The sequence below is a fragment of the Parus major genome, chromosome 11, assembly GCF_001522545.3.
Source record: "Parus major isolate Abel chromosome 11, Parus_major1.1, whole genome shotgun sequence".
NCBI classification, from domain to species: Eukaryota; Metazoa; Chordata; class Aves; order Passeriformes; family Paridae; genus Parus; species Parus major.
The window spans coordinates 7,577,711-7,605,225 of NC_031780.1; the positions used below are offsets into that span (position 1 = coordinate 7,577,711).

The 27,515-nt window shown below is 45.9% G+C and overlaps 1 protein-coding gene and 1 non-coding gene across 2 annotated transcripts in view; both read right to left on the reverse strand.

Moving 5' to 3' along the window:
• Window positions 1-2,724: 2,724 nt before the first annotated feature.
• The window catches only part of SF3B3 (splicing factor 3b subunit 3), a 28,526-nt gene continuing 3,735 nt past the window's right edge, over window positions 2,725-27,515 (reverse strand). The window contains exons 6-26 of the mRNA XM_015639874.2: window positions 26,782-26,894; window positions 25,937-26,074; window positions 24,679-24,782; window positions 23,253-23,418; window positions 22,730-22,825; window positions 22,128-22,200; window positions 16,706-16,857; window positions 16,149-16,304; window positions 15,634-15,789; window positions 15,341-15,484; window positions 14,359-14,481; window positions 12,922-13,076; window positions 11,637-11,811; window positions 10,818-11,023; window positions 9,765-9,921; window positions 8,298-8,423; window positions 7,067-7,279; window positions 6,039-6,137; window positions 5,478-5,621; window positions 4,610-4,714; window positions 2,725-3,633 (exon numbers count right to left, since the gene is read on the reverse strand). Of these exons, the coding sequence (XP_015495360.1) occupies window positions 3,493-3,633; window positions 4,610-4,714; window positions 5,478-5,621; window positions 6,039-6,137; window positions 7,067-7,279; window positions 8,298-8,423; window positions 9,765-9,921; window positions 10,818-11,023; window positions 11,637-11,811; window positions 12,922-13,076; window positions 14,359-14,481; window positions 15,341-15,484; window positions 15,634-15,789; window positions 16,149-16,304; window positions 16,706-16,857; window positions 22,128-22,200; window positions 22,730-22,825; window positions 23,253-23,418; window positions 24,679-24,782; window positions 25,937-26,074; window positions 26,782-26,894 (2,942 nt within the window). The 3' untranslated portion in view covers window positions 2,725-3,492. The remainder of the gene's footprint in view (window positions 3,634-4,609; window positions 4,715-5,477; window positions 5,622-6,038; window positions 6,138-7,066; window positions 7,280-8,297; window positions 8,424-9,764; window positions 9,922-10,817; window positions 11,024-11,636; window positions 11,812-12,921; window positions 13,077-14,358; window positions 14,482-15,340; window positions 15,485-15,633; window positions 15,790-16,148; window positions 16,305-16,705; window positions 16,858-22,127; window positions 22,201-22,729; window positions 22,826-23,252; window positions 23,419-24,678; window positions 24,783-25,936; window positions 26,075-26,781; window positions 26,895-27,515) is intronic.
• Window positions 26,548-26,627, reverse strand: LOC117245028. Its single transcript, XR_004499161.1, has one exon. It is a non-coding gene; the product is annotated as a small nucleolar RNA SNORD111 (small nucleolar RNA).

Below are 27,515 nucleotides of genomic sequence, written 5' to 3' on the forward strand. Positions count from 1 at the left end.
GGAGCGGGGACAGAGCGACCGCCCCGCACGGCCCGGGGAGAGTCCGGCCCTGCCCCGCCGCGGGTGCCCGGCTCCCCCAGCCGGGGGGGTGTCTCCAGGTCTGGGGAGCGAGAGCGGGAGGTGGCCCCAGGGTACCCAGGTAGCCCAGGCTGGGGTGGCCCCAGGGTGCTTGGCTAGTCCTCGTGGGTACCTCCCTGTTCATCGGGGTGCTTTGCTGCCTCAGCTGGGTGTCCCCAGGGTGCTTGGCTGACCCTCACAAGTTCCTCAGAGTGTTTTGCTGTTCCAGGCAGGTGGCTCCCGGGGGTGCTCAGCGAGCCCAAGCTGGGTGTCCCGGGATGCTCAGCTGCTCAGTTCACCTAGCCAGGTACCCCTGCTGTGCTCAGCTCGTCCAACTGCGTGGGCCCCAGGGTACTTGGTTCATCCTGCTGGGTCCCTCCCTGTTCCTCAGGGAGCATCGCTGCAGCAGCAGGGAGCCCCTGGCTGTTGGTCTGACTACGGTGTGCCTCCTCCACTGCTCAGAGTGCTGAGCCAAGCCTGCAGGGTGCCCACCCAACCCAGTCAGGCGCCACACCACCCCTGGGGTGCCCAGCTGAGCACTCTGCACAGCCCTGGGTTCTCTGGGCTGCTCTGCTCTGCCAGCACCAGCACCCCCAGGCTGCTGGGCTTTCCTGGCCAGGGGTTCCAGGGTACATACTGGGCTGAGCACCCATGGCCACAGTTTGGGGCAATCCCAGTGGGAGTGCTTGGGAATGCCCAGCTTTCGCAACCGAGGAAGCACCCGAGGGAGGGCTGCACTGCAGCACTAATCTCAGAGGGGCTGAGGTATTCTCAGCTGGCTCCAGGCCAACAGGACTCTGCTCCCTCTGGCCCAATCCTCCGTCATCCTCTCAGGATGCTTCACAGTTGAGCTCCTGCCAGGAGTAGGGGACAAGGGACATGGGACATTGTCCTCCCCCACATCACCCTGAAGAGCCCCTTGGAAGAGTCACTGTGTCTGTGCTCAGAGCTGCTGAGCATCCAAAGGGTCAGCAAGAAGCATCGGCTATCAAAGAATGGGTCAATGCTCCCAGGGAAACGCGTGGGAAGGAATGCACTTCTGCCTGTGAGAGCGCACTGGGATTCCCCTGGCATGGAGTCAGGGCCACTGCCGTGCTCCTGCCAAGCTTCCCCAGGTCCTGGCCAGTCTTGGGCAAGGCCCTCGTCTCCCTCCCAGCACTCGTCGGGGGATGAGATGCTGAGCTCTAAGCAGGGAAGGAGCTGCTCCAGCTTCTCACTCAGGTGTCCGCAGGGATTTTGCCCGCAGCTGCTGCAGGCGCTGGAGGAAGGAAGCCATTTAATAGCAGTCCCTGCCCACGTATTCATCAGCCTGGCAGCCGGGATGGGGCGAGGGAGTGCGGAGCTGCGCAGCACTGTGCTGGGGGCGGTTTGTGCTCCCTGGCTGCTCGGGGCTGGAAATCAGCGCTGGGATGAGCCCAAGGCAAACAGCTTCCCGTGCATGGCCTCAGCATCTCTGCTCCCACAGGATGGCAGGATCCTGGTCCCCTGCAGCTCCAGGGGGGAACCCTCAAAGAGAAACCTTCTTTGTCCCAGTGAAGGGGAGCTGGGGGTTCAGCCAGCTCCCCACAAAGCCCCCAGCTCCTTATGGCTGGGAATGGGACTCTCCCAGGCTTTACATTTTACTGGAGGCAGGTTATTCACCAGGCACAGCCGAGGAACCAGTTTGGGAACATCTCAAACCACCCCTCTTCCCAGCTTTCACTTTCAGGACACCAGCATGACAAATACCAAGTGTCACTGGAGCACTGGAGCTCTGCTGGAAGTGGCCTCTGATCCAAAGCATCAGTCCCTTGGGGAGGATGAGGGCCAGGAAGCACAGGACAAGCACTTTAAGTCCATGGCAAGCCAGAAACTGGACCCCACAAAGCTCAGCTCCCCTACACCCTGGACACAGCCACCACCACTCAGGCCAGGGAAGGGAGCACAAAGCCCTTTGCTCCAACATCAGAGGATGGGTGGGGCTCCACATGCCATGCCAGAGCCAAAGGGTACAGCTCTGCGCTGTAAGCCCCTGCCAATGCAGGCCTGCGAGATCAAGACAAGGCAGGAGGGGAGAGGAGAGTGCAAAGGACAGGGCAGGAGGGTGTGTTTGCCCTCATTCCACACAGTACATGCAGCAGAGAATGTAAAAGCTGTTCAAAGGGAGCGCAGGCATCAAAGGATCACTTGTCTCTCCAAGCCCCAAGCAGGGAACAGCATCCTTACTGGGATGTCACAGGCTCTCAGTCCCTAGAAGCAGGAGTAAGCAGGGAGCAGCCCAGCAGAACCAGGAAGCATTTGATGTGTGGCTGCACTCCCACTGTGTGAAGTCCCACTGGACCCTCTGCAGCCAGCTACCAAACCTCTGGGACAAGGACCTTTCCCCAGCCTCCTGGCAGCCAGCTGCTCCTCCCGCAGCTGCAGCTGCTACACTGGGCAACACAGGACCCCCATACTCTGGAATGGCTGCAGAAATGACTCTTCCCTCTCTCCACAGCCTGCTTTGTGTGTGTCCCAAGGCCGATCAAGCAGCAGGAGACCAGCTCCAGGCATGGCAGGGGGGCAGTGAGGGGCCTGCAGGAGCACAGGGGCTCAGAGTGTGCACATTTCTGTATTCCTTCTCCTCCCCTCCTGCTCCCGCCAGGTCAGCAGCAGCTGCCACGAAGGAGAAGAGCCCCAGCGCCAGGGTAGTGAAAAAACAGGCTTTTATTCTTCATGTGCTGCTCACAGTCACAGCTTGGAGACACTCTCTTGCCAAAGTTATTATGAAACAAATCAAGTCCCAGACTCAGGCCTCGCTCTTCCCCACCCCCAAGAGAGTCAACATTGTACAAAACTCTATTTACAGGGAAAACAGTCAGAAATGGTGAGTCCAAAAAACCCCCTTGCAATTCAGAAGAAAACGTTCAAGACAAGTGTGACAGTTACACCCTCCACACAGCCAGCTTCCCATTGGCTGCTCCCTGGACTAGTATAAGCCCAGAGCAGCTCACCACTGGCTACTGAAAGAGGAGCCTGGTAATCCTGAATCATGCCACAGCTCTTTCCTTTTCTAAAACGCTGCGAAATCACAAACCCCACTTGACCCAACAAAGACTCAGCTGGAGCTGCCCTACAGAACTTTCAGCAAGACACCCTGGGACTCCCCATTCAAAAGGGAGGACAAGGAGATAGGACTGAGGGTCAGCTGGCATCCTGCCTTGGGCACTTCCCAAGAGAGAACTGCTCTGGCCAGAAGCCAGAATGTCAGGAGCCTTCACATAGGCAGCAGGATGTGTGGGGAAACCTAATAACTGATACTGTATTTACTGGAGTCACATTACTTTGAAACATAAACCAAGAGGACCAAACCAATATTAGAAAAGGGGGGGGAAAAAAGCACACATTCCTCCTCCCCAAGGTGCCTAAAGAGCACCCAGAGGAGCTGCAGGCGTTTCTGCCCCTGCCAGCCACCACTCAGAAAGCGTAGCGTGTGCGGATGTCTTCCAGCTTCTTGGACACCTCGGGTGGGGTCCGGTCCAGCTCCTCGGCCACATTCTTCTGTTTGTTAGGCTCCATGGAGTTGAACTGCTCACACAGGTCCCCATCAATCACATTCTGGAGAGGCAAGGAGGAGAGGACTGAATCGAAACCACACAGAGGCACTGAACCCTGCCTAACCAGGGAAAAATGGCCACAAACAGTTTGTTCCCAGGAGTTCCTTAATCCTGTCCTGGAAACAAGACCACGCTTGGTGACCTCATCTGCTGAATAGCAGCAGTTAGCATCACATTAATTACTGGCCAGCTTGATTAACGAAACAGAAACCCAAAAGGCCTGGGTGCAGCAGAAGAATCACACAAGGTAAAGGAAGAGAGATCCGCCTTGGTCTGAGCCCTGCGCTGGGAAGGCTGGGGGAAGCTGTGAGGGATGACATGTAGCTGCAAACCAGCCTCAAGCTCATCAAGACCACCACCCCCCTCCACACCTAGAAAGCTTCATCTGCTGAGACAGTGTTCTGGCTGACTCCACACTCATTACTCTGGTAGTAACTACCACTGGGATCCATCTGATCGAGCATTTAGTAGCTCACAGCTTCTAACAGTTCCTCAAAAGCAGGAATAGGCAGGAACAGCTGTTTCTGAACTTAAATTTCCCTTTCCAGTGGTGGTGGAAAAAACATAACCCAGGGTAGCACTCACTTTGACCCAGCCACACCAACAGCTACGTAATGCTGCTTCTCTTGGTGGAAAATGGAGACGCTGTGGGAAGTGGAGAAATGCAACTACAGCACCTCTGGGCTTGGGTCTTAGGACCAGCCCTCAGGAGACTCATTACAAGAGTTAAGAAACCAAACCAGACATGTATTAAGAGCTAAGTACTGTTCTCCTTACAGACTGCTGCTCAAGAACCCGTTGCTACAGGCACTACACAAGCCATTACTGACAGTACCTCAGTTCTCCCCACTAAACAGCAACTTTGCTTTGTCCAACACAATAACCTTGCCTTGCTTCTGCCAGCCTCAAGGCAGCTCTGTGCCCCAAAGCAACTCTCTGCCCTTTGTGACCAGGTGACCCATGTGCTCAGGGCTTACCTTCACTGGGAAGTAGTAGGAACGGAAACTGAGATGGTCTCGTCCACAGAGAGGAGGGTGCTCGGACCGTAAGTGCATTTCCACATGCTGGAAGAAGTCATGATCCTGGGGAGATAAAGGATTGATAAGAGAACACTTTGGTACACATCAGTGCTGCTAGCAAGGCAAGACAACACCCATCAGAAGGTGCTCCTGCACTGGCTGAAGCACTGCCATTATATGGCCATTTGGAGTTGGACGAGATGAACTTTAAATGTCCCTTCCAATCCAAACCATTCTGTGGTTCTGTGATTAACAGACTGCCAGGGCAGCCCTGCACATGGCAGCCAAAGTCACAGCTACCCTCTCATCACTTCCACTTGGGAAGCACCCACAGCAGAGCTAAGCAGCCACCCTGGTCAGGATCAGCCTCCCAGGAAACGAGGCACAGGGCAGCTGTGCAGCACAGAGCTGCAGCTCCAACACGGAATGTCTTGCCATCCACTGTGGTCCAAGAGGCCACAGCAAATACAGAACAGAGTACTATCCTCAGGACTTGAAACATCATTGCCTCATCAACAGCCTAGAGGCTACACAAAACACGCCAAAGGACTCCTCCCTCCACACTGAATCACCCAAAGCTCCTTGAAAGCACAAACAGATTCAGAACAACAGTGCAAAAAAGAATGCTTTAAACTCTTTATAGAGCCAATGCAGGACTCGGCAAACTCCTTCTCTTCCCTTCTTCACTGGAGCTGCAGGCTCTCCTGTAGCTCAGGTTTTCAGGCACTGTGGAGCCCTCCAGGAAATGCAGTATATTTAATATACTGGCTGCAGATGGGTGCACAAAAAGCAGCAAGACTGCAGCCTGATGCTTGGGCTTGCTTACCTCATGGGAAGTAAAAGGGACCAAGATTCCTATCCCCCCTGACAAGGTTGTATAAACAAGAGATTCAGAGCCTCCTGGAATCAGTGTGGTCTTCTGCAAGGAAAGCACCGTTTCTCCCACGTGATAATTCATAATCACTTCAGCCTGAAAGGAAAGCACAGAAGCATGTTTTTTTCTTAAGCTTATATAAAAGCATCAAAGGGCTTGAGAGAGGAAAGCAGAATAAATTCAGCCAACTGCTAGTTCTGAAATGCCTTTCTAGAGAGGAAGTGCCTTCCACCTGTGACCAGATGGCAGAACTCAGCTGGACAAACGGATGTAAGTAATGAGAGAAAGCAGCAAAAGAAAATGAGCTACTTCCATTAAGCACACCAAACAGGCTTCAGCTGTGATTTCAGAAATTTGGCTTGCAGTAACAGTGAAAACAGATCACCCACAGCACAGCAGATTGTGTAGAAGCAGAACGGCCAATACATGTCCTGGACAACACTGCAAAGGCCTTCACAGAAAAGCAGTGCATTCTTTTCTTACAATAACCATGTGCTTCTCACAAAGTATTACCTTCTGTGATGCTCCATTAAGCAGGCCCCTGTCCCAGAGAGCTTTGTTGCCTGTGGGATCCTCATCTACCTCATCATTGGTGTTGGGAGGCAATCTCACCTGTGTTGAAAGAGGAAGGAAGAAGTAGCAAGCTGCAGAGCAGCAGCACATCTCTGGAAAACCCTTGTGCTGTTGGAAAGGCTGCTTTACTGGACTATGCAAGAACCACTTTACACTTACAGTAGAATCATCCAGGTGCCTCTCCAAAACAGCCTCTACAGTTGTATGACAACTGTGGTATCAAGAACAATAGCCCATCACTCAGAAATACAGGCAGGGCCTCACAACCAGCCTCTGCCTGGCCTAGCACTCATAGATCACCCTGGGAGGTATGGTCAAACTGATCTGAAGGTGGTTTCCACTAAGGAAACAGTCTGATGGATGTGGGGCAGGAAAACTGAAGAGGACTGATCTGTATGTGTTGGCCAAATCCTGCAGGCACAGCATCTGACACTTGCTGAACTCTGCACTCCAAAGCACCCGAGCACGCTTCAGAAAGAGATCAAAGCTCTGCCAGAAAGACCATCTATTCTTTCCTCCTCCCTTGCTGAAATCCAGCCAAGTGGGGAAGTGTTGGCTGACAAAGCCAACTGTGAAGAGGAAGTGACAGAGAAAGCTAAATGCCAGTGATGAGGCTTAGTCAGAAAGAGTGATAACCCTGACTCAACTTTTCATGGGCCCTCTCACAGCAACAAACTTCTTTTCAAGGCTTACTGACAGTAAGCTTTGAGGCAATATAAATATAAACATAAATTACTGGATACCTCAGAAATAATGTTTATGACTTGCTGATGCTTTAACTTATTTGCTTCATTTAACAAACAGATAAACTGCAGCCCACTATGATGACAGTCACCCCATGAAAACAAGTCAGTGGTACAGGGCGTTGTCTCCAGCTAATGACAGATTCTCATTCTTTTAAGATAAATCATGGATGTTTTAAGGGAAAATATGTCCAAAAAGCCCCAACTTCAGCAAGGCACACTCACCACACAGATGTTACCAAACTTGTCTGCTCCAGCCACAGTGTCGTAATCCAGGAGTGTTGCTGTAGTGACCCACCGGGGGTAAGTATCATCAGCAAAGATAATGAGCTGGTTCTCATTCCTTTTGTAACGCACCCAGATGAAACTCTCCTGAACATCTGAGACAATCACTCTGTGCCCAATGGTTTGGATCCCACAGATGTAGTTGGCAATGTGCTTTTGAGAGAGAAAGGACAAAACCTCAGTGCTTCAAACAGAGAAGCATCACCCTACTCCAGTTGAAACACTATTTCCTGCTGTGAACTACAGCTCGCTTCCTGCTCCCCATCATTTCCTCCAAAACTACCCCTCACTTCTGCCATACTACAGTCCCACTCTAAATACACCATCAACACAGGGCAATCTAACAAGCACCATGTGGCATTCACAGCCTTCCCTTTATGAGCACTGTCCAGAGAAGAAGTGAGCCCACGATTGGAGATGCCAGGACATCCCTACAAGCAGGCATCGCTTCCATGTCTCCTCATTATATGGTTATGGAAGGCCCAAGAACGAAAGCTTCAATTTTTCATGTGAGATGTGAGGAATGTTTTAGGAAAAAAAAGATCCCCTACAAGTTCCCAGTCTATTAGCTTGCTGGAGTTCTTTTGTGCAATAATGAGCTACTGGTACAGGTTCTGCAGCTTGCACGAGAGAGGGAGGAGCAGGCAATTAAGAGTTAGAAAATCACGCTTTTCTTTTCCTGAAGTACCAGAGATGCTCAGCAAGGAGGACTGTCTACTTCAAAGAGCAAATCCCCTTTTCAACACTCTGGGGATCTGACGAGGTGGTCATACGCACCCCCCTCCAGCTTCTGTCCCCCAGCTGCTTATCACCCAAACTAATGAAACATTTCCAGCAATCATCTTCTATCTTGTTAAGACCTCTCACATTTGCAGCAGCCAAAGGAACAGTCTGTACAGACCCCTGCACATGGTAAGTAACAGGGACAAAAAGGAACTTGCAACACCACTGTCAGAATGGTGCTAAGATAATGGTGTGTGGGTGTGGGATGCAGAGGGACAGCACAGCAGCCCAATCTAGTCCAGCACTGCTCTGGATAGATGCACCCAGCAAGGCAAACACACAGCTCTGATGACCAAACAGACACACTTGAGCTAACCCCCATGTTTCACTCTTGCTGCAAAGTATCACTCATTCCACATTGACTCTGGTCAGGAACAGAAGGCAGTACCTTATTCTCACATTTCCGAAGCAGTTTCTTCTTGCCCAGGTCATATACACGCAGGAGTTTTCCAACTCCAATTAAGACTCGGCCTTGAAATGGAGCAATGGCTGCAGGGACCTCTTCCACAGGGGTCTAGAGAGGGAAGAGGAAGATGATAAAATTCTCATTAGACAGCTAGCCATATATAAACCTTCAGACCAGATTCAGCTAATGGTATGGTTGAGGTTCACTGGCCTGTTCCAAGGCTTTCAATGTACAAGGCTAGTAACAATCTTTTTCTACAGGAGAAGCAACAGGTCAGTCCTTTGCAGGCCTTTTGACAGCAGCAGATGTCACACATAGAGCAAAGACAGCCATGGGCACTCACACATGACACACTGCTGGCAGCACACCTTAACTGAAGCACAGGACTGCTGTAAGAACCTCATACTGGGCAGGCAGCAAAATAAGAAAAGGGACTGGTTGCCTCAGTTCTTTGTTTTGGTTTACATCTAACAGAAAAACTTTGCCTGAATCTACCCAGACTGTTTTTAAAGCAAGGCATGAATGTAATTCACCCATCTGACATTGCCACCAAAGAAATTATGAACACCTACAGTGTGTCCACCATTTCAGTAACTCAGACAGGGTTACTGTCTGAAAAATCTCCCACTGCTAATCAATCCAAAATGATCAGCCACAGCAGAGGAAGGGAAAATGTAGAGAGCTTCCAGCTACAGCATTCCTAGCTTGACTGCACTGGCTAAGAAGTTTATTTCACAACTTCAACTCTGTCAACTTCCCAGTGGGTGTTCAGTGGCATCAGAAAAGGCTGCAGTCCAGGACAGAACCCACTCACTGCATCAGGACTCTAGGAAGTGAGTAAGCCACAACATTCCTTTCCATGTGTTCATCTGCTCAAATCTCAGCCATGCTGGAAGCATGTGGAAAGAACAGTAATTTTTCTGCTGAAACCTTTGCTGAAGCCCCCGAGACCTATCAAACAAGTTGGTCACTAATCATTTCTACACACAATCAAACAGCATCCAAGGAAGATGACAGCTCACAACAGCTGCACATGGTCAGCCAAGGACTGATAGTCTTAGCACCATGGTTCAAGTGACCCGACTATGAATCTGCCCTGTAAACAAGTGCTTAAGCAGCTCTCTGAGCTCATATTCCAGAAAGCAAACAGGGCCATTTCCCTCCCCTCCCTAACAGGGGCATGAAAAACACTGCTCCTTTCCAATTTACCCAATTAAATGGGTAAAACTGGGACCCCTGTGATATCTGTGTTCAATCCTCAGCTCTGCAGAAGATGTACCAGATGATTTTGTAGGAGGCAGCTAATTTTCTCCAAGGCTGCTTCCAGTGTGTACTACCAGCACAATAACCTTGCCCAGGATGCACCAAGTACTGCAACATCACTGCAGCACTCAGGCAAGCAAGAGCTACTCCAACACAGCCTGGCAATGATGCCATCACTCCCCTCACCTTGTGGAGAAACTCCAGCTTCTCACCACTATTCACCAGCTTGTATGTGTAGACAAACCCCCCAGCAACTGAGCGTGGGTTCAGAATCAGGTCCTTGGCGACTCCCACCAGCACGTACCACTCATCACCGGTGTTGGAGAACCGGCACACAGCCACGCTGGAAATGACAGGACACACCAGGACATCAGTGTCATCATCACACTAACACTGCCCACCTGGACTGGATTCCCTGACAGCACAACCTGCACCTGCCCAGCAGCAGTTTGAGAATCCAACCCTTCAAAATTGACACTTCCTTTTAAGAGGTCATTTTTCCTCTTTGTAGAAATGTTTAACACAGATTTGTTCATTCTTCCACACTCTCCATGGGTGTTCCATTTGTCACATATGCCCAAAGCATTTTATGTTTTCACAATGCCCAGTATTACTTTACACTTTCACAGGCTGGACACTGCCTGGTGATCTGCAAAAATCTACTAGAAGCTGTTTTTCAAAGGCTGTTCCCATTGGGACATATACAAACAACTTTCCTCATCTTCCATGTTATTTCCTGCTCAGTAAATAGCTCAGGCAGGTTGGAAATGGCAGGTCAGCCTGTTGGACTAACACGACCTAAACTTTACTTTCACCTCCTGAGGCACTTGCTATTCTTCATGGTTATTGCGTTGGTTTTCCCCTCCAGTCCTTTAACACTTCCCTTTCCATTTAATCTATCCTCAGTTTATCTGGATGAGAAGGAAAAGTGAGAGATAACAGCACATTCTCTTGTTCCTAGTTCTCTTATCTACCATTTACATCCCTGTGTTGTTCCTTAGGCACTGGGGTCCAGCAACCACATTTGGAGCATCACCAGCTCTTAATGCCACATGTGGACAAGATCAAGGTTAGAAGGGAAGGAAAGGCAAGACAAATCACTTCTGGAATTTCAAGCCAATCTCTTGATAACATGTTCCACCTGAATTTCAGCTCAGTAACAGATAAACAAAAAGAAAAAAAAGCACCTAAGACTCATCACAAGCAGGGACTTTTCCTGCATCTGGCAATGCTTCTTACCTGAAAGCAGCTTCATTCTGCTCCAGCTGGACCAGATCTAATGTATTTCCCTGGATGGGGTTCATCACTCTGATAACAGAGGCCCACTGACCATTCCCTGCCTTGGGAGCACCGAAGATGGACTCAGGAAGATTCTCATTCAGAAAGGCTGCAGCCATCTCTGCAGCCAGCTCCCTCTCATCCTCACCTGCAGCTTCCACCATTTCCTACAGCATTAAAGGGACAGGAGAAAAGAGCAGCTCAGTTATTTCCTTTCCCAGCATGATGATGCTCTGCATAGAATACAATCTCCCTGTTTTACCTAAGCCCAGGTATTCTGGGGCAAGGTACTGCCTGTGAAGACATAAAACCCATTAAGTCCCAATGGTTCCACCCACCCTGAGCTTATTCCCAGGGAGCCTCTACAGCTCAGAGCACAGCTGTGCCAGCTCTGCCCTGCCCAAGGGACAATTGTCTGGGGAGCTGTTTCTTCAAACCAACAACCCTGGAAACAGACCTGAGAAGAAAATAAACAATCCACTGAAATGCAAGCATCCTCAAGCAACCACAGAAACCCCACAGAAAAGTGTTACACAAGCAGGACTGTCCTCCACTAGGGTGGTGCTCAAGAGGCAAAAGAAGGAACACTTGGAAGTGGTGCATTCTGCTGAAATTTGTGTTTTGAGGAAGATCTCCACTCCTCTTCCAGCCCCTGCATTCACACAGGGTAGAAAGCCCTGCAGGCAATGGCAGCTGGGAACTAATGAGCAGGGAGCACTTCCAGCTGCAGAAGTGCCCTCTGGGGAACAGATGAGTGTACCTGTCCCCTACCCCAATTACCTCAGCCATTTGCTGCTTCCTCTGTGCTTTTGTGGCCTCAGTGTAAGCATTGTGGTCTGTCTCAATGATGATCAGGTTGTTGCTTTCTGGGTGAATGACAAATTTTCGGGGTGTGTACTGCAATGGGAAGGCAACCTGGTTGAAGACTGCTCCCAGCTTCTCCAGTGCCAAAATCCTGGGGGACAAAGATGCAACATGTGTTGAACACAGTCTAAAAACAGATGCCCAAAAATACAACTGGAGAAGAACTTCTTTTTTGTGAAACTGCCTAGTGCTAGAGAGAACCAGCACCTTTCTCAGGCCAAACAGCAACTAGAAAACAGCTCCAGAGAGCAGAGCAAAACTAACACCCTAAAATGGGAGCCCATGGTGTGAGACAGGTGTGTGCTGCAGCACAAGGTCTTTGAGGGCTCTTGCTGTCCCAGGGTGCATTCTGACTGGTGCTGAAACAAGTGTATCCCAAGAGGAACAAAGAGCACATGGAAGAAAGAAAGTGCACGTTTGGGGAACACATCATCTGAATCTAAATGTGACACTGACATACAATCAAACGCTCCTCAGAGGCACTTCAGTTAAAAAGAGTATGAAAAAGGCAATGCCAGCTCTTTCTTCCTGTGACTTGCCAGCTGAAATGCCAGTTCTTCTGGCATTTGGTGTCTAAAAACCACAAGTCTTTCCAGAAAGAATGGCTCCTTTAAAAGCAATGAATGCTGTAAATATTTCAATGAGGACAGATATGAAAAAAGTGCCTGTTCAAGTGCATACAGCACCGCATCTGCATTTGTGGTCCATTATTTTCATTTATCTTTTTAGTATCTCAGCTGAACTTTAAAAAAGGCAACAAATACATCCCTGTCATGCCTCTGGTTTCTGAAATCACGTGGTTCATTTCCTGCAAAGCAGCCAATTCAGATCACAAACCACAAGATCCTAATACATAACAGGTCCACATTTATTAAAAGCTTCCCTCTCTCAGGATCAGAGAATTGAAGAATAACTTGAATTACACTTATTTTAAAAAGCTAGAAAATACAAATCTGAGAAGCACGCTCCCATCTCTTCTTGAGAGCATTAACTTTGCTAAAATTGACTGTTTTCTGAAACATATCCAAGTGTTTATATCATCATTCAAATTCTATTCTATCATTCAAATCACTATGCATAATAAAAAAGTCTTTTTGAAGTCTAGTCACTTTACCTCTTTCCTTTTGAATGTCAGGTGGAATTCACCACTTCACCTGCCTGGCACCCCAGCCCGGAAGCATTTGTGTTTCCTGGTGCTTACCTCAATGTGTTTGTGGAGATGGCCACAATGCCCTCAGGGCACTGCTCAGAAGCAAAACCAGATGCAAACTCCAGTGTCTCATAAGACAGGGGAGTCAGGTGGAAGCGTGACTGATAGGAATAACTAAGCCAGGAACGGCTTGACATGGCCAGCACCTGGGAAAGACAGGAAGCAAATTTATTAGGTCTGGGAATGGAAGCAAGCTCACTTTATGCAATAGGAATGGATGGACACTGCCCAACTCTTCCCCACTGCAACAACTGAATTCTTGTGGGTGGACCCCACCCGGCTCAGAGCACACCTGGGGAGACACTCCTTACTTTCAGCTTTCTCTGGAAATTGCATATGGCACGAAAAGGAACTTTAAAGCACTATCAAGACAACAAATACCCCAATTGAGGTGCACTAAAGCTATTACCTGTAAAAGTCAAGATCAACAATACTATCATATCTTTTTTTAATAGCTTGTTCTAGCGGGAACAGGTATTTTAAAATATTTACTGCTTCATCACAATCTGAATGCTGTTCCACTCTTAGTGAAATTTATTGAAAATCATCACTAACCTAAATCAAATTATGAGAAACAAAGGAAGCAGATTGACTGCCAAACTTTTCAACTTTAAACATTTGGCTAAATGAGTTTCAGCACAACCTTAGTTTCTGCCTGAGTGACAACAGCTGATCTCAAAGCTGAAAAGCACTTGTTTACTCTACAGGTATTCTTTTGCAGCTACAGCTGGCAGGAGTAAGTTGAAGAGATTCACCCAGTGTACCTTAACATTACAGCAGAGCACAGATTCCCAGATCCAGCCCCCTAGGCTGATCAGCATTATTTCTCAACTCTGAAGGTGTCATCCAAAAATGAGTCAAGCAGGGGGTGGCTGATTTCCCCAGTGCCACATCAGAAGGCCTGGAATTGGCACTTCTGATGAAACACATTCTTCCTTCTATGCCAAATCTTGCAAATATTTTCCTTGAACCATGTATGGCAGCTGTCCAGCCTTTGGCTAAGCTATTCCCAACATGCAAGGACACAACCATTCTCTGCATCAAGCATTCAAGGGTAAGGTTTCTGCACAGAGCTCTCGCCATCTCTCTGTCAGCTAAAGCAGGCAAGATGTGTCTCTAAGCCCAAGAATCTGCTCAGAGCTCTCCAAGCACACTGTAAACACAGCCTATGGGTCAGATGAATCCCAGTTCAGAAAAGGCAGGACAGCACTACACAGCAGTAAGGGGAGTAAGAACAAGGCTGTTTGTGAAAGAACAAGCTGCAAGCCAGGCAGCTCCATAATGAAGTCATTTTACTTCCCACCCCTACCCAGAGGGTCCTGCTGCTCTGCAGGGATGCGCTTTCCCACTCTGCCCACCCATAAGAAAAGCTGGGATGTGAAGCCTGGAGAGTGGATCTGTACCCCTGCAAGAGCTCGCCTCCCTTACCGCCTCTTGGCCTTGCATTCGGACACGGAAGAGTTTGACAGGCCGGGAGCCAAGGTATCTGGTCCTGGTGTCAGAGAGATCGCCGGTGACGGGGTCCAGGACGGTTCGCAGCAGCACACCGTTCTTGACAGCAGAGAAACAAAAAGATCCAGGTTGAAGGTAAGAAGTTAACTTACTGCATGCATAATTCTAAACAATCGAGAGAGGCAATTTCTGAAGAATTAGCTGTTTGTTTTCCTAGCTGTCAGTACAACTCTCCCCTACGGCCACACTTTTAATAGCAAAGAAAGCACAGCTCCTGCACAGTGCTACAGGGCAGAAAGGACCCTCTCCAGAATAAAACACAGACCAAGGACTTTAGTGTATCACATAAGCCGTAAGAACCTGAGGGTGGATTCCAGATCCTCATCCCTCTTGGCACAAAGATTTTACCCAAAAACTCATGCTCCTTAAAAAAAGTTTGCATTCTGACATCAAACTTGAGGCATGAGGAAGAACCTAAACTGTGCTGATTATTTTTACTACATGTGGAATTATCAAAACAACATTTTTTGGTCAAAGATCAGAGCGTCTGTACTGGATGCAACAAAAAGCTGTGTAATAGCAGAGTGATTAGAGCAGAGCCTCTGTTAGTGGGCAGTTACTTGTTTGATACTCTGCCCTACAGGCAGTTTTTAAAGAGCTGCTCAACATTTCACCCAGAAATACTTCTTAAAATATGCCTTCCTTCTTGAATGGGAAAAGCACAGACTGTCCTACATAAAATCTGGGATAATACACTGTCTTTTGACTAGTCTTTAGTATAAAAATGTGTGGGGAAACTCACAGAGTGAATTCCCCAGACACCCTTGTCAAACACATTGTAACAAAGAGGGAAATCAGGCTTTGTGCTGCACTACATGATGACAGGGCTATTTTAACAATCCACCTTTCAAGCAAAAGCTCCTCAAGACATGCCTGCCAGGCATGAGGAACCCCTCACCTGCAGTCCAATGTTCAGGTACAGAAAGCCAATGGAGCCCCTCTCTCCCAGCTCATCCTGCTTCTCTGTGCCACCCATCTCCACGATGCACAGCGACTCGGGCTGTGCGGGCAGCGCCTGCATACTCAGGGGCTGTAAGCAATCCTGAGGAAAACAGGAGAGAGAAAACACCACTCAGCAAGGCTTGGCATAGCAAGACAGGATTCAAGCTCCATCTGAGGAGCTTAAAGATGCCCTTTTAGGTCTCCAGAAAGAAGTATTCAGCACAGAAAAAAGTCACAACAGCTACTCACCGAAGGGTCAAGTGAAATAATTCTGACAGTGTTGTCCACCAGTCCAACAGCAAGGAAGCGGGAACGCTGCTCCCCAGGGGGAACGTTGGCCAGGCTCATGCAAACGACGTCGGCCGACATCTCCTTTCTCTCTGTGTACTCATTCAGCTGTCCTGACTGAGAAAGAAAAACATATGACTTACTAATTAGATACTTTGTTTTTAAACAATGCTTTGGATTTGCTATATAAACAACATCACAATTTTTAAACCATTTATTTCAGCTACAATTGGAAGAACCAGAAGAGCAAGAATACAAAAACACAGTTTTCAGCCTCAGTTATGACCTTCAGAGACCTTAATTAGCCATTAAATTATCTCAGATTGACACAGTCTTGATATGCAGGGCTTTGATATACCCATTCTAGAAGAATGCTCTACTACTGAATCCTTTTCTGCAGGTCTGATCAAGGATCAATCACTAGCATAACCCATACCTCACTCTACCAAACTCATTCACAACATTAACACACATACCGGGTCCATCTCAAAGTAAACCAGTTCTCCTCCAGTCAGTGCTATCACTACTTGTCTTTGGTTCACAGCACATTTTACAATGGTTTTCTTTCCTGGTGTCTTCCATTCATTTACTCTCTTATCTGCTCGGATGTGCCGAATCCCATCTGGATAAACCTGAAGGAAAAAAAAAGGTCCCATCAACTCTGTATTTACCATCTCTTCACAACTCCCCTTTCACTAGTGGTTCTGACTCAGCAGAAGCCAAAGGCAAGAACTGCTCCTGGCAGCCAGTGATCCATCAGCTATGCACCAGGCTGAACCAACAGGAAGATACTTGCCAGCTGGGAGAACTTAATCTTTTAACCACAGCAAGGGGCAACTGAAGGAGATTAGGACCATTTTGGAGTGGTCCAGTTTCTCTTAGCAAGATATAAAAATGGAAAGGCTAAATCAGCATCATTCTCTGCCAACCTGCAGACATGTGTTGCACTACTGCAGAAATCACATCTGTGCAGCAAGCTGTGAGTGGCAGACATAGTAGACACGTCAGAAAGAACATTTTTTTATTCCATTACCTGTACCAAAGCATCATCACCAAGAAGAGAGCAGGACAAGGTGGGTGTAGTACCCAGGAATCCAGAGTCAGTCACTTCTTCTACAGTCTCTCCGATAGACAGCACCAGTGTGGCATTTACGAAGGACACAATAATGTAAGCATCAAATTCATCTGGTCAAGGGAGACAAAAAAAAGAGTATTGATTTAATAAATGCAAGGCTTCCCAACACAATCTGCAGTCTGACAAATGTCTAGCAGTTGCTCTTCAGCAGAATTCCTGTGACAATTACAGCTGCTGACAGTATTGCACAAGTTCGCTCTAGGACACGCTGTCCAAAAGCCAGCCACTGCTGGACTCCAAACAATGCAAGACCGAGCCAGGGTTCAAACCACGGTCCAGATCCACAGTCAATTCACGATACTCTGGATTCTGGCAAGAAAGATTCTCATCTATTTTTTTTCAAAGAATGCTCAAGTTCTCAAAGTTTTTAAAACTGTTGTCCCCCCCTCGCCCAAGGAGCTGAATCCAGACTTAACACCCAAAAAAGTCAAACTAAATACTCTACTCCAAAAATTTGAACGTAAGGAATCTATCTGCAGAAACCACACCACAGATGTTGCACACAGGAGGTTGCAGAACCACAATCTCTATCTAGCAGCCACGCAATAAAAGGCTGCAGAGAACAATTAGGGTGCACTGCAGCAGAATTCAGGGTTAAACCTGCTCTACCCTCCTCCAAAAGCTCAACTGGCTTCTACTCACACTGTGAGATCTCCTGGGATAAGAAACAATTAGATTTTAAAGATAGTTGCAATACTGTCATTTATCCCAATGGAAGTAAAGGTCAGTGTTTGCTCTATTATCTCCAGTACTGGCTTCTCCCAAAGGGGACAGCGTGGGAGACTCCTGTAGCTTGGACATGGAGGAGCTATGCTAATGAAAATAATCTAAAGAGCTCATTTGGAAATAGGGAAACTTTGTGGGAAACGAGGGTAGTAGGACTGGGTAAAGCAAATGTCCCAGTTTACTGCTGTCTGCTTTCACTCTGCAGAAAGTAATAGGTCTTAAGAGGGGAAGAGGACAATCTCATTAAAACAGAATACCAAAAGCAACAGAAACAATGAAATCTATTGGGAAATGGAGCCAAGAGCCTTGGAAGACAAATAAGATTGCCTCAGAGAAGCAACTCCACTTCTGCTGCTGTTGTCATGCAACTGCTATTTCTTAAAAAGAAAATTCCTCTTTTTAACCCAACTCAACCCAAAGCTCAGCCTTGGGCACCACTGCATATCTAGTGGAGGTGAGGGTGTAAGAGAGCTGTCAGTTTCTGCCCTTGAAAGGAGATTCTCCATAGTTTTCAAACATGGGAGACATGGAGAAGTGGCTAATAACTTTAACAGAAAAGGAAAATAGAGGAGTTTCACTGGGATGGAAACAGGATGCCACAAAATACAATGCAGCAGCCTAAGGAACCTGAGCTGGGTTAACCAAAACAAAAGCTTGAAGAACTAATCCTTTTCTTATCCACCCTGTTTAGATGGAAGCATTGCCAAACCTGCTGTGTCACGTTTAAAACAAAAAGCTCTTACATACAGTTGAAAATATGCAAGTGAAAAATTAAAAAATCCATCCTTCTTCTCTGCAACATCTGGTATACAGACCACAGCTCTGATCAAACTGAAAAGTTCTGTGTAACTAAAACAATTCCAACAGAAGTCTGTGGCATGAACTCCATTACTACTCTTAACTACTCACAGCCTATAGCCTCCAACACCTCCAAAACCCTACGAACAGGAACCAGTCAATTTGGGGGAATGAGAAAGTAAGAACTGAATGTGCAGAGAGCCCCATCAGTAAAGCCAACTACTTGCACGCTTGGCTAAACTGGAGAATTCTTCCTTCCAACATTAACAGCAGATGATAAGAGTTCAGCAAGACACGCTTACACACTGCTTATTTTCTACACTGAACAGCAGCTTCTCCTACAAATTTGCACAAATTTTTCAACACCAGAAGTCTACAAGAATTCCTCGATCATGGAGTTTCTTGCAGTTCACAGACTAAGCATTTGATTCATAAATATCCCATAGACAGGATGTTCTAAGAATTTCATTTCAAAGACCACTGTTGCTTTCCAAATTACTTCAGAGCTGCTGCCTTCCTCCCTAGGGGCTGTCAATTCTCATGATAAACCACTGTGTCCCAGCTGGAGATTTAAGCATGTGATTTGGAATAGGACAAAGAACTCCCATCTGAAAACAAAACAGATTCCCTTAATCCTACTCTAGATGAAAAGTCATTCCTACCTCTTAATATTTTTTTTGCTCTTTCTTTCCATTGGCTTACATTTATATTAGAGCATGCCTTTAAGTCTGTGTCAATAATGGTGACAAGTGCATTTCTGCTTGAAGTCTGTGTTGCTTAATGACTCTCTGCTGGAGCTTTTAAAATAAAGGGTTTGCTTTACCAGAATTAAGTCAGTGAATAAGACACATTCATCTAGGTTCAAACAATAAAATTCTGGTTTAGAAAATATAGCAGCCTAGTTGAAATTAAGAGGACTAAATCCCTAGGGCACACTGAGAGTATTCTCAGCTAGAAAAAGAAAAGATCTATAGATTTTAATATGAAAAGCTATCTACTTAGCTCTGCACAATCGCAAGCAAAACATCAGGCTCCCCAGAGTTTTAAACAGACATCATTTTGTATGCAGACACAAGACTTCAGAGATGCTTATTACTGTTCTAATTGCACCAGTCAGCTCCTTTCAGTGAGTAACAGAGACATTTTAATGACTCTGAAGAGCCACAGCTGGACTCATTCTCCTACACATGCATTTCAAGTTTTCTGCAGCTTCATGCACACATCACAACCAGTTATGAAATCATGACATTTCAGTCCATGAACTCTAGACAACTGTGCTTTTTATTATTTGCCATGGATTCAGTTTGAGTTAGTCCATGAGAATTCCATTCTTATATGCCAGTCCAGTCCCAACAGTTTTCTCATGCTCGGCGGCATCTGAATTTGCACCGACACAAATGCAATCACCATGAGCTCAGAGGAGTTCGGTGAGCAAACTGGTGAGCAGTGGCAGAGCTCAGGATCACTATCAGTTAACAGACTCTGAGGGGATGACAGCACATTTTCCTGGGCTTCTGTTTACTACTGCGTGGCGAGTCCACAGCACTGACTCACTGCACATTGCTCCTCCAGTAAGAGTGCCAGGTAGGGAATGCTGACTCTCAGCTCCCAGCTTTCATCTATCAACACAACAGAGCACACACCTACACCCACAGATACTCAACTGGAATAGAAGGTTTGGTGCAAATCCTACCCACTTCTGTCTCACAGGCAGATGATTCTCATAACCAGAGGGCATTCCCATGCCAGCAATACCTACAAATGCTCCAAGCACACTTGATCTTTTTCTCTTGGAGATTTGTTCAAAGCAGCTGGGAGCCTAAATTTGGTCTACCAGAGCTGAAAATACCCCTTAACCACACACATCCAATTTTAGCAAGAACTGACTGTCCCACAGAGACACAGCTGATTGTTTTGCTTCCCAAGGACTGCAAGATGGACTGGGATCTGCTTTCTACTCTCAGCTACTGAACTTCAAAGACAACAATCTTCAACTGCACACCAGTTTCTAGAATTTGTTTACTGAAATGCTTAGCATAAATGCAGCCCCATGCTGTTGGGATTCTCTGTGGTTAACCTGTGGTACTGCACAGTAGCCCCTAGCAGTAGGTACACACCTGTGGTGATCAGCACCTCCACCACCAGCCACCTGTGGAAGAAAAAAAAAGGCTTGGTATTGGTAGTGAGTATCACCACGTACCAGCCAAGGTTAGTATTTGCTTTGAAGACTGCAGACCCGGGTGTTTCTTACAGAGGCCTTGCAGCACACACACATACTGCAACATCGAGGTGGAGCTGGGCAACCCCACTGCCAACTGAGCCCTCAAAGGCACTTTAAAGATTAGACACGTCTGTAAAGGTTCTGAACTCTTTCTGATTGAAACACACTAAATTAATTTCTGAATTCCATGAGCTGGAACTTGGGGATCAGTTTCACAGATCTATAAACTGTATACAGTGAATAGCACAGCTTAACAGCTACAGATTCCAGCCTTTCTGAAATCATGGAGATGATCATGCTGAAACCTGGAGAATCTGGAAGGTGGAAAGCAAAGGAGGCAATGAGACTGGTCCACTTCTTGCAGATCACCAATGGTCCTCCACCTCGTGAAAAGTCAAAGTCTTCTTCTGGAACCCCAAGAGAAAAGATTTTAAAACTGTAAGGTGATGTCAGAAGCCTCCAGTCCTCAGAGGGAGGAAATCTTACCAATTTCTTTTCCAGAATGCTGGAGAAAAGGTTTCTAACAAACTGGAATGTCTCTTCAGAAAACCATGTATGTAAATCCCACTGCAGCATTTGAAATTCCCACAGGGTTATTGGTTCCCTGGAAGACATGCTACTCTGCTTAAATGTAAGGTATCATGTCACCATAGCAGACTAAAGCCTCTATTGCAACAATCTGGCCTTCCTAGATCCCGTGCATAAACCTAGGGAAGTCTTTGTGAGAGTTACACAAAGCACTGCTTGGGAAATAATCCCTGAGCCTGCCAGTACCCAGAACAGATTTCCTACAAGCTTTTTAGGTGTTTCTGTGCAATTCTGCTCTCACCATCAAAAGGCAGGAGAAGGGACTACATTTCCTCTTGTATGTTAGTAAGGCTATTATTTCAGATCACAAAATTAAAAAAAAAACCAAACCAAATAACCAACCAAACCCCCAGTCCAGTATATTCTGCCAACCTCAAATCTTAATCTTCCCAGAATCACCAACCTTCTACATATTGCTGGCTCTTGAATAGAGAGTATGTCCTAGTCCAGAGTGTTTTTTTTTTTCAAAGATATGCACAGAAGGAAGTAATAAATAAAGACAGTGTTGCTGATTTATCATCTTTGTTCCATAATTTGTATCCCACTCTCTCACAAAGAGCTGATTACTACAGTTGTCAACACACACATAAAGAATAGTGAGTATGCTCCAACAACAAGAATAGCTGCTGCCTGCTGATGTTTGAGCAAGAACTTATGGGCAAAAAACTTATGGGAAATGGAAATTCATTGGAAGTTCAGCAGCTTCAGGCTGCAAATGTACAGCTGACACAGCATACTGGGCGATGGATGCAGCTGCAGGCAACTGCCTCTTTGTCAAAAGGAAGTGTGACAATACCAGGGGACCAGAGGGTGGGTGGCTTCTAAAGACAAGCAGGTGGCTGCTGACTCAAACCACAATTTGTGGGAATGGCACACAAGCATCACGCAGCACCATTCCTATCTCCTTGGACAGAAAACCAGAAAACAACAACAAACAAAACACAAAAACATTATGGCCTCCCTGTGCTTCAGGAAAATACTGCATACCTTCAACATGCCTCCTCACAGTCCATACAGCATTGGGGTTACCAGGCAGCTCTGAGACGGCCATTTCGGATACCTAACAGTAAACAGGAAGAAGGTTCTTTTGCAAACAGATGTTTAGACTTAATAGAGTAAGCAATCAAACCACCAGCAGTTTTTAAGCTTTCCCACAACGGGACAGGAAAGCTAACAATTCCCAATTCTAATGCTCTCAGCCCATGCCAGATGTGCTACAGGGCAAAATATGGTCAGCAATGATATGGTAACATTATTGCTTTGGATGATCAGCTTTAAAACAAGGTCATCCACCCCCAGCAGAGATCAGCAGCAGCTGGCAGACACCAGGAATGTTCCAGCTCAATACACTCAAGTATTAGAAGAGACAAAATGCAGGTTTTGTTGAAGTCAAGTAAACAAAAAGCCTTTGAGACTGTAAGAATAAACAGTACAATTTATTTCTCTTCTATTTCTCTAGAAGCAAGAGGAAGTAGCTCTCCAGAGTACAGCAGAAGGAGAATCCCCTCATTTCAGCACCTTTATTTCAAGGATTTTCTCACACCACCCTCACCTCTCAGGCTGTTCTTCTAAAGTGCTGGATGTCTTACCTCAAGTCCATGTCTTAAAACCCTCAGGGATGACCTGGGCCCCCGACCACATGCCACATACAACTGGGGTGTGTCTTCATTGGCCAAATCTGCTATCTGTGTGGAGAAAAAGCATCAAAACAACATCTATGGAATGAGAAAATAAAACTAGATCTATGTACCACACTACTGCTTTAATGTTTTGCAAACACCAAAAGCTGTGGAGATGCTATAAGGTGTTCCAGCTGCTGCCCTGAAAGAATATTAAGTTTTACCCAAACTCTTTGGTAAGAACTGGTCTGATGGTCAACAGAGAAGCATCACAGAATCACATGCTGACACCCTGTGTTTATATATGTATTTAATGCCACAGGAATCAAAACTACCAGGCCAGGTACCAATCTGAGTCAGCTGTCTGAGAACTCTACAGATTTGCCTTTCTGTGAGTCTTTACTTGGAGCAGGATTTCTGGAAACCTGGAATAACATAGCTGGTGACTCCACTCACACTTGTGGTAAACAGGAACTTAATGATGGCAACATACCTGACAACACAGAATAGGAGACAAACTGTCCAACTCATCCACCAGCACCAGGTTCTTCAGAGGTCGTGGCTGAAAAAAGAATGTATCTCCTTCCTCAAGAGGCATGGCAGAGGAAAACTCTGGCTCCTCATCGTCATCCCCCAGGTGAGCTATCTGGTACAGGTAACTTGAGACAGAAAGAAAAGTGTCAGCATGTTCAGAGCAAGGCTCATATAGCCTTCTTTAAGTAAGGTTTAACCAGATATTTAGGTAGTGGGGGAGAAAGAAATCCAACCCTACATTACACAGTTATTGATATTTGGCTTTAAGGACTGTCTTCTGGGTGTAGTGGGGAAGAAAGAAATCCAACCCTACATTACACAGTTATTAATATTTGGCTTTAAGGATTGTCTTCTGTGTGACAAAGTACTTAAAAAAAATCAGAGGCCTGCAAAGAAAAAAAACACCAAAACCCACAAACAAGATAACTCCCCCACAACCTTCCAGCTTCAGCCCTTCACATTTGCAGCTGTCACTGGCAAGGTATCCCAGAGTTTCAGTGTTTTGTTTGCCCTTGAGCCTTTTAGATATTCTTGTGTTAAAGCCAAAGCACCAACTGATAGCTGAGGCCATAATCAAGGCCAATGGCTACCACTTCAACTCCACAGTTATCTATTTTATTGGAATACTCTCACTTTTTTAACCACACTATTTTTAACCACATTCCCTATTCCACTTTATGAGTCTAAATAACACAACAATCAAATAAAACTTCAGAGAAGAAAATTCCCCAAAAAACCCACAGAAAGATAAACTGAGTTACTTCCAGTTTTTAATGAAGCCTGAATATGGCTTCCTCAACTCAGATTCAATCCAGCAAACTGGCTGGGGCTCCCTCAGGTGGCTGACTGCAGATACAGTCAGGAAAATCTCAATTCCTGTGAATCCCCCCTCAGACACAGTTAAGCTAATCTTCAAAGGTGTGCATGATCCTTTAGAGTATTTAGAAGCCCAAACATGAATTAGGAAAAAGCCCTCAAGTATACATCAGGTAAGGAAAGGAACACAACTACTAATAAGAAACCCTATTTACTTCTGAGTGGGCCACAGACACAAAAATTCAAAACTATCAAACTAATTGAAAAGATAATTCACCTAGATATGTGATGAACCCTATACAAACAGCAAATGCTCAATTTTTCCAAAATGTGCTGCAACAGCAAGTAACCTTTTGTTATCTGCACGTCATCATCTAATCTGAGCTCAAACAAGAAGAAAATTCCCCTATTCATAGTCTAATCCAAGTCCTTCTCAAGCCCTCTGAACAAAGCACTAATTTACCCATTAAGTCAGAGGTGTTGTCTTTCTATGCACACTAAGTTCAAGGGTCAGTCTGCAGGCCTGAACAGAACAGGGGAAAAACACTGACGAAAGATTGTTTACTCACTGGTTTCCAAATTCAGATGCCACAAAGAGAAACCCTGTTTTCAGCACACACATGGCAGCAGCAACAGGAACAGTGTCAAAGTACTTCAGTCGAATCTCTGTTACCTGAAAGCAGAGGAAGATGTGACTGTGATGGTAAAGCACTGGAGCTCCATGTGTGTGATTTAATAAAAAACACCTACGTAACTATCTTTTCCAAAGAAATGAAGCAAGACTAGGCTTGCACATGTGAGCAGGCTACAAATCAGTTTGGGGCACCAGGTTATAAATCACAAAATCCAACAGACTACTTGAACACACAAGCCAGGCTGCCTGTTTTATTCCAAGATGTTCTGCCTTTTGTAACACTGAGTCAATTTGCAAAACAAAAGCTATAAAAATAGCAAGCTGCCTAAGAGAAAAAAAATTTGCTTCACTGAACACTAGCCATTCTCCAGCATTAGAAAAATAACCGTCCTGAGCAAATTTCTAAATTTGATATGGTCTCAACAGCTGTTGGTGAAACATCCAAGAACAATCTTCAGGCACTTGAACATCAATCACAGTTTATTCCGAGTTGGAAGGGACCAACAAGGATTATCAAGTCCAACTCCCAGCTCAGCACAGAGCAACCCCAAAAATCACACCATGTGTTTGAGATCATTGTCCAAACACTCCTTGAACTCTGGCAGGCTTGGTGCTTGCTAGACAATCACCACTTGTACCAAATATGACATGTTTAAATGAATAAATTACCATTCTACATTTATTCAAAAAACCCAACTCAGCAGATATCTTTTCAGAGCAGAATACTAAAACAAGCAGCAGCAAGCCACTGCAAGCCAGTTATTTCAATTCACAAACCAAGCTACTTTCTTCAACTTGCAAAAATATTGACTGATATAAATACTCAATTAAGAGACTTGAGGGTACTTGCTGAAATCCAGAGAAGCTAAGTTCCACAGAAAGAGTTACTGAAATACTCTCCAGGAGGTTCATGGACCACAGTTTACACCTTTTAAGGAAAAAACCACTTCTAGAACATTTCAAGTATGCTCAAGTGACTGCAGCTTAATCCTCACAGGATTTTGCAAACCTTGCACTGTGTCTCTTTATGACTAAAACCTATAATTGTGACCAGTGTTAATTGTGCTACAAATCACATAAAGCAGGTGTCCTTACACAGCTAAACTTGCAACAGTAAATATGTATCACCTTAAAGAAAGTAATTGACTAAGGAGTCCTCTCAATTAATGCTTCTGCATTCATGTGATGCTTACCATGTCTTCATCAGTCTCCAGAGTAATTTTGAAGATGTCTCCCTGCTCTGTCTGGGCCAGGAAGAAGAACATGGACTTGGTCTTATGTGTAGCAGAGCAGACAAAAATCATACCCCTCTCTGGGTCATCCAAGTCATTCTGTCAGGAAAGACAGGAGGTCATTGGTGGAATTACCTGACAAGCACAGAAGTGATTTCACTGACTGAAGTATTTCCATTTCCCAGGTGCTTTAAGAGCTCACAGTATGGAAGAAGGCTTTTAACACAAAGCACATCCCTTCGTTACACCTGTAGTCACCCTTGGTACATCTCTGCCCCAGAAGGAAATAGGATTGAGGGACACTGTGCCTAAACATCATCCCTCATCTGTTTTACTCTCCTCTCCAGGCAACTCTCACATATCAAAGCCAAAAACACAGGAAAGAACTGTAACCCAGACACAGCTGGTTTCGAGCACCTTGGCAGGTGTTCAAAGCATTGCCAAAGCACGTAATTCCCCATACCAAAGGGAGAGGAAGCAGCCTCAGTTGCAACAGAGCTGCTGTTGAATTCATCTGCATCTATAATTGCCACCATTCAGCATCTCAAGTAATCCTATCTTGCACTGACATGCTGCCTGATCAGAGGCTTTGGAGTATCTCCAGTATAAATCTCAGAGAAGAGACATGAACCACACTCATCACTTCAGGCTATGCCCACCTCCATCCTCCCTCCCAGATAACACACAGCCAGTGAGGTAGATACACCAATGTGGTTTAACTCCTTTTTTCTTACTTGAAAACCTTCCTGATGCCCTTAACCTTGAAAAGCAAATTGCAAGCATTCATAATATTAAAGAATTCTCACCCGTCTCCTGGGAATTGGGCATCTGATATCAGGCTGGTCACCAAAGTTTTTGTAAGTAATATAATTTTCAGAACAGATCAGTACCCCACTGGGGCCATCAGAACCACCCGGAACTGAAAGAAAATTATTAGGAGAAAAGCCTTTACCACAGATCTGACTCGCTGCTTGCAGAACATTTGGTTTTCTTTAATGCAATGTAGTTTCCAGTACTCTCCATCACCCTGCATGTATGAATCTGCTCTTATTGAAAAGACAGAAGACTGAGTACAAGCTGCCTGTGCCACCATGAGAACAGAGCAGAAGGAAGCAGGGGACCTGGAAGGATGCAGCTTCTGACAAATTAAGTTTTACCCTTTCTGGCTTATTCTTATTAGAATTTATTATTATTTATTTCTTATTATTTCCCATTAGAAAGCCATGCCATGCCCAAAATACCACACTAGCAACTTAAACACAACCCCTGGGTTTCTGGCATATTTGCTTGTAGAAACACCCATCGGATGAATTAACATCTTTAGTTAATAGAAGCATTTCTAAAACCATACTTTGTGATCTCATGTAACAAAAGATATCACCAAACAGATTCAGCAAAATATTTGGTGTCTGTCTGACAGCTGCCTACAGGAGATGCAATAGGGCAAGCATACAAAGATGCTCTCCTAGCTCAGCATCTTTTGTGCTTGGAGAGGAACCTGCAGCAGTTTCCCTGGTTGAAGGTGTTATATTGGCTCTGC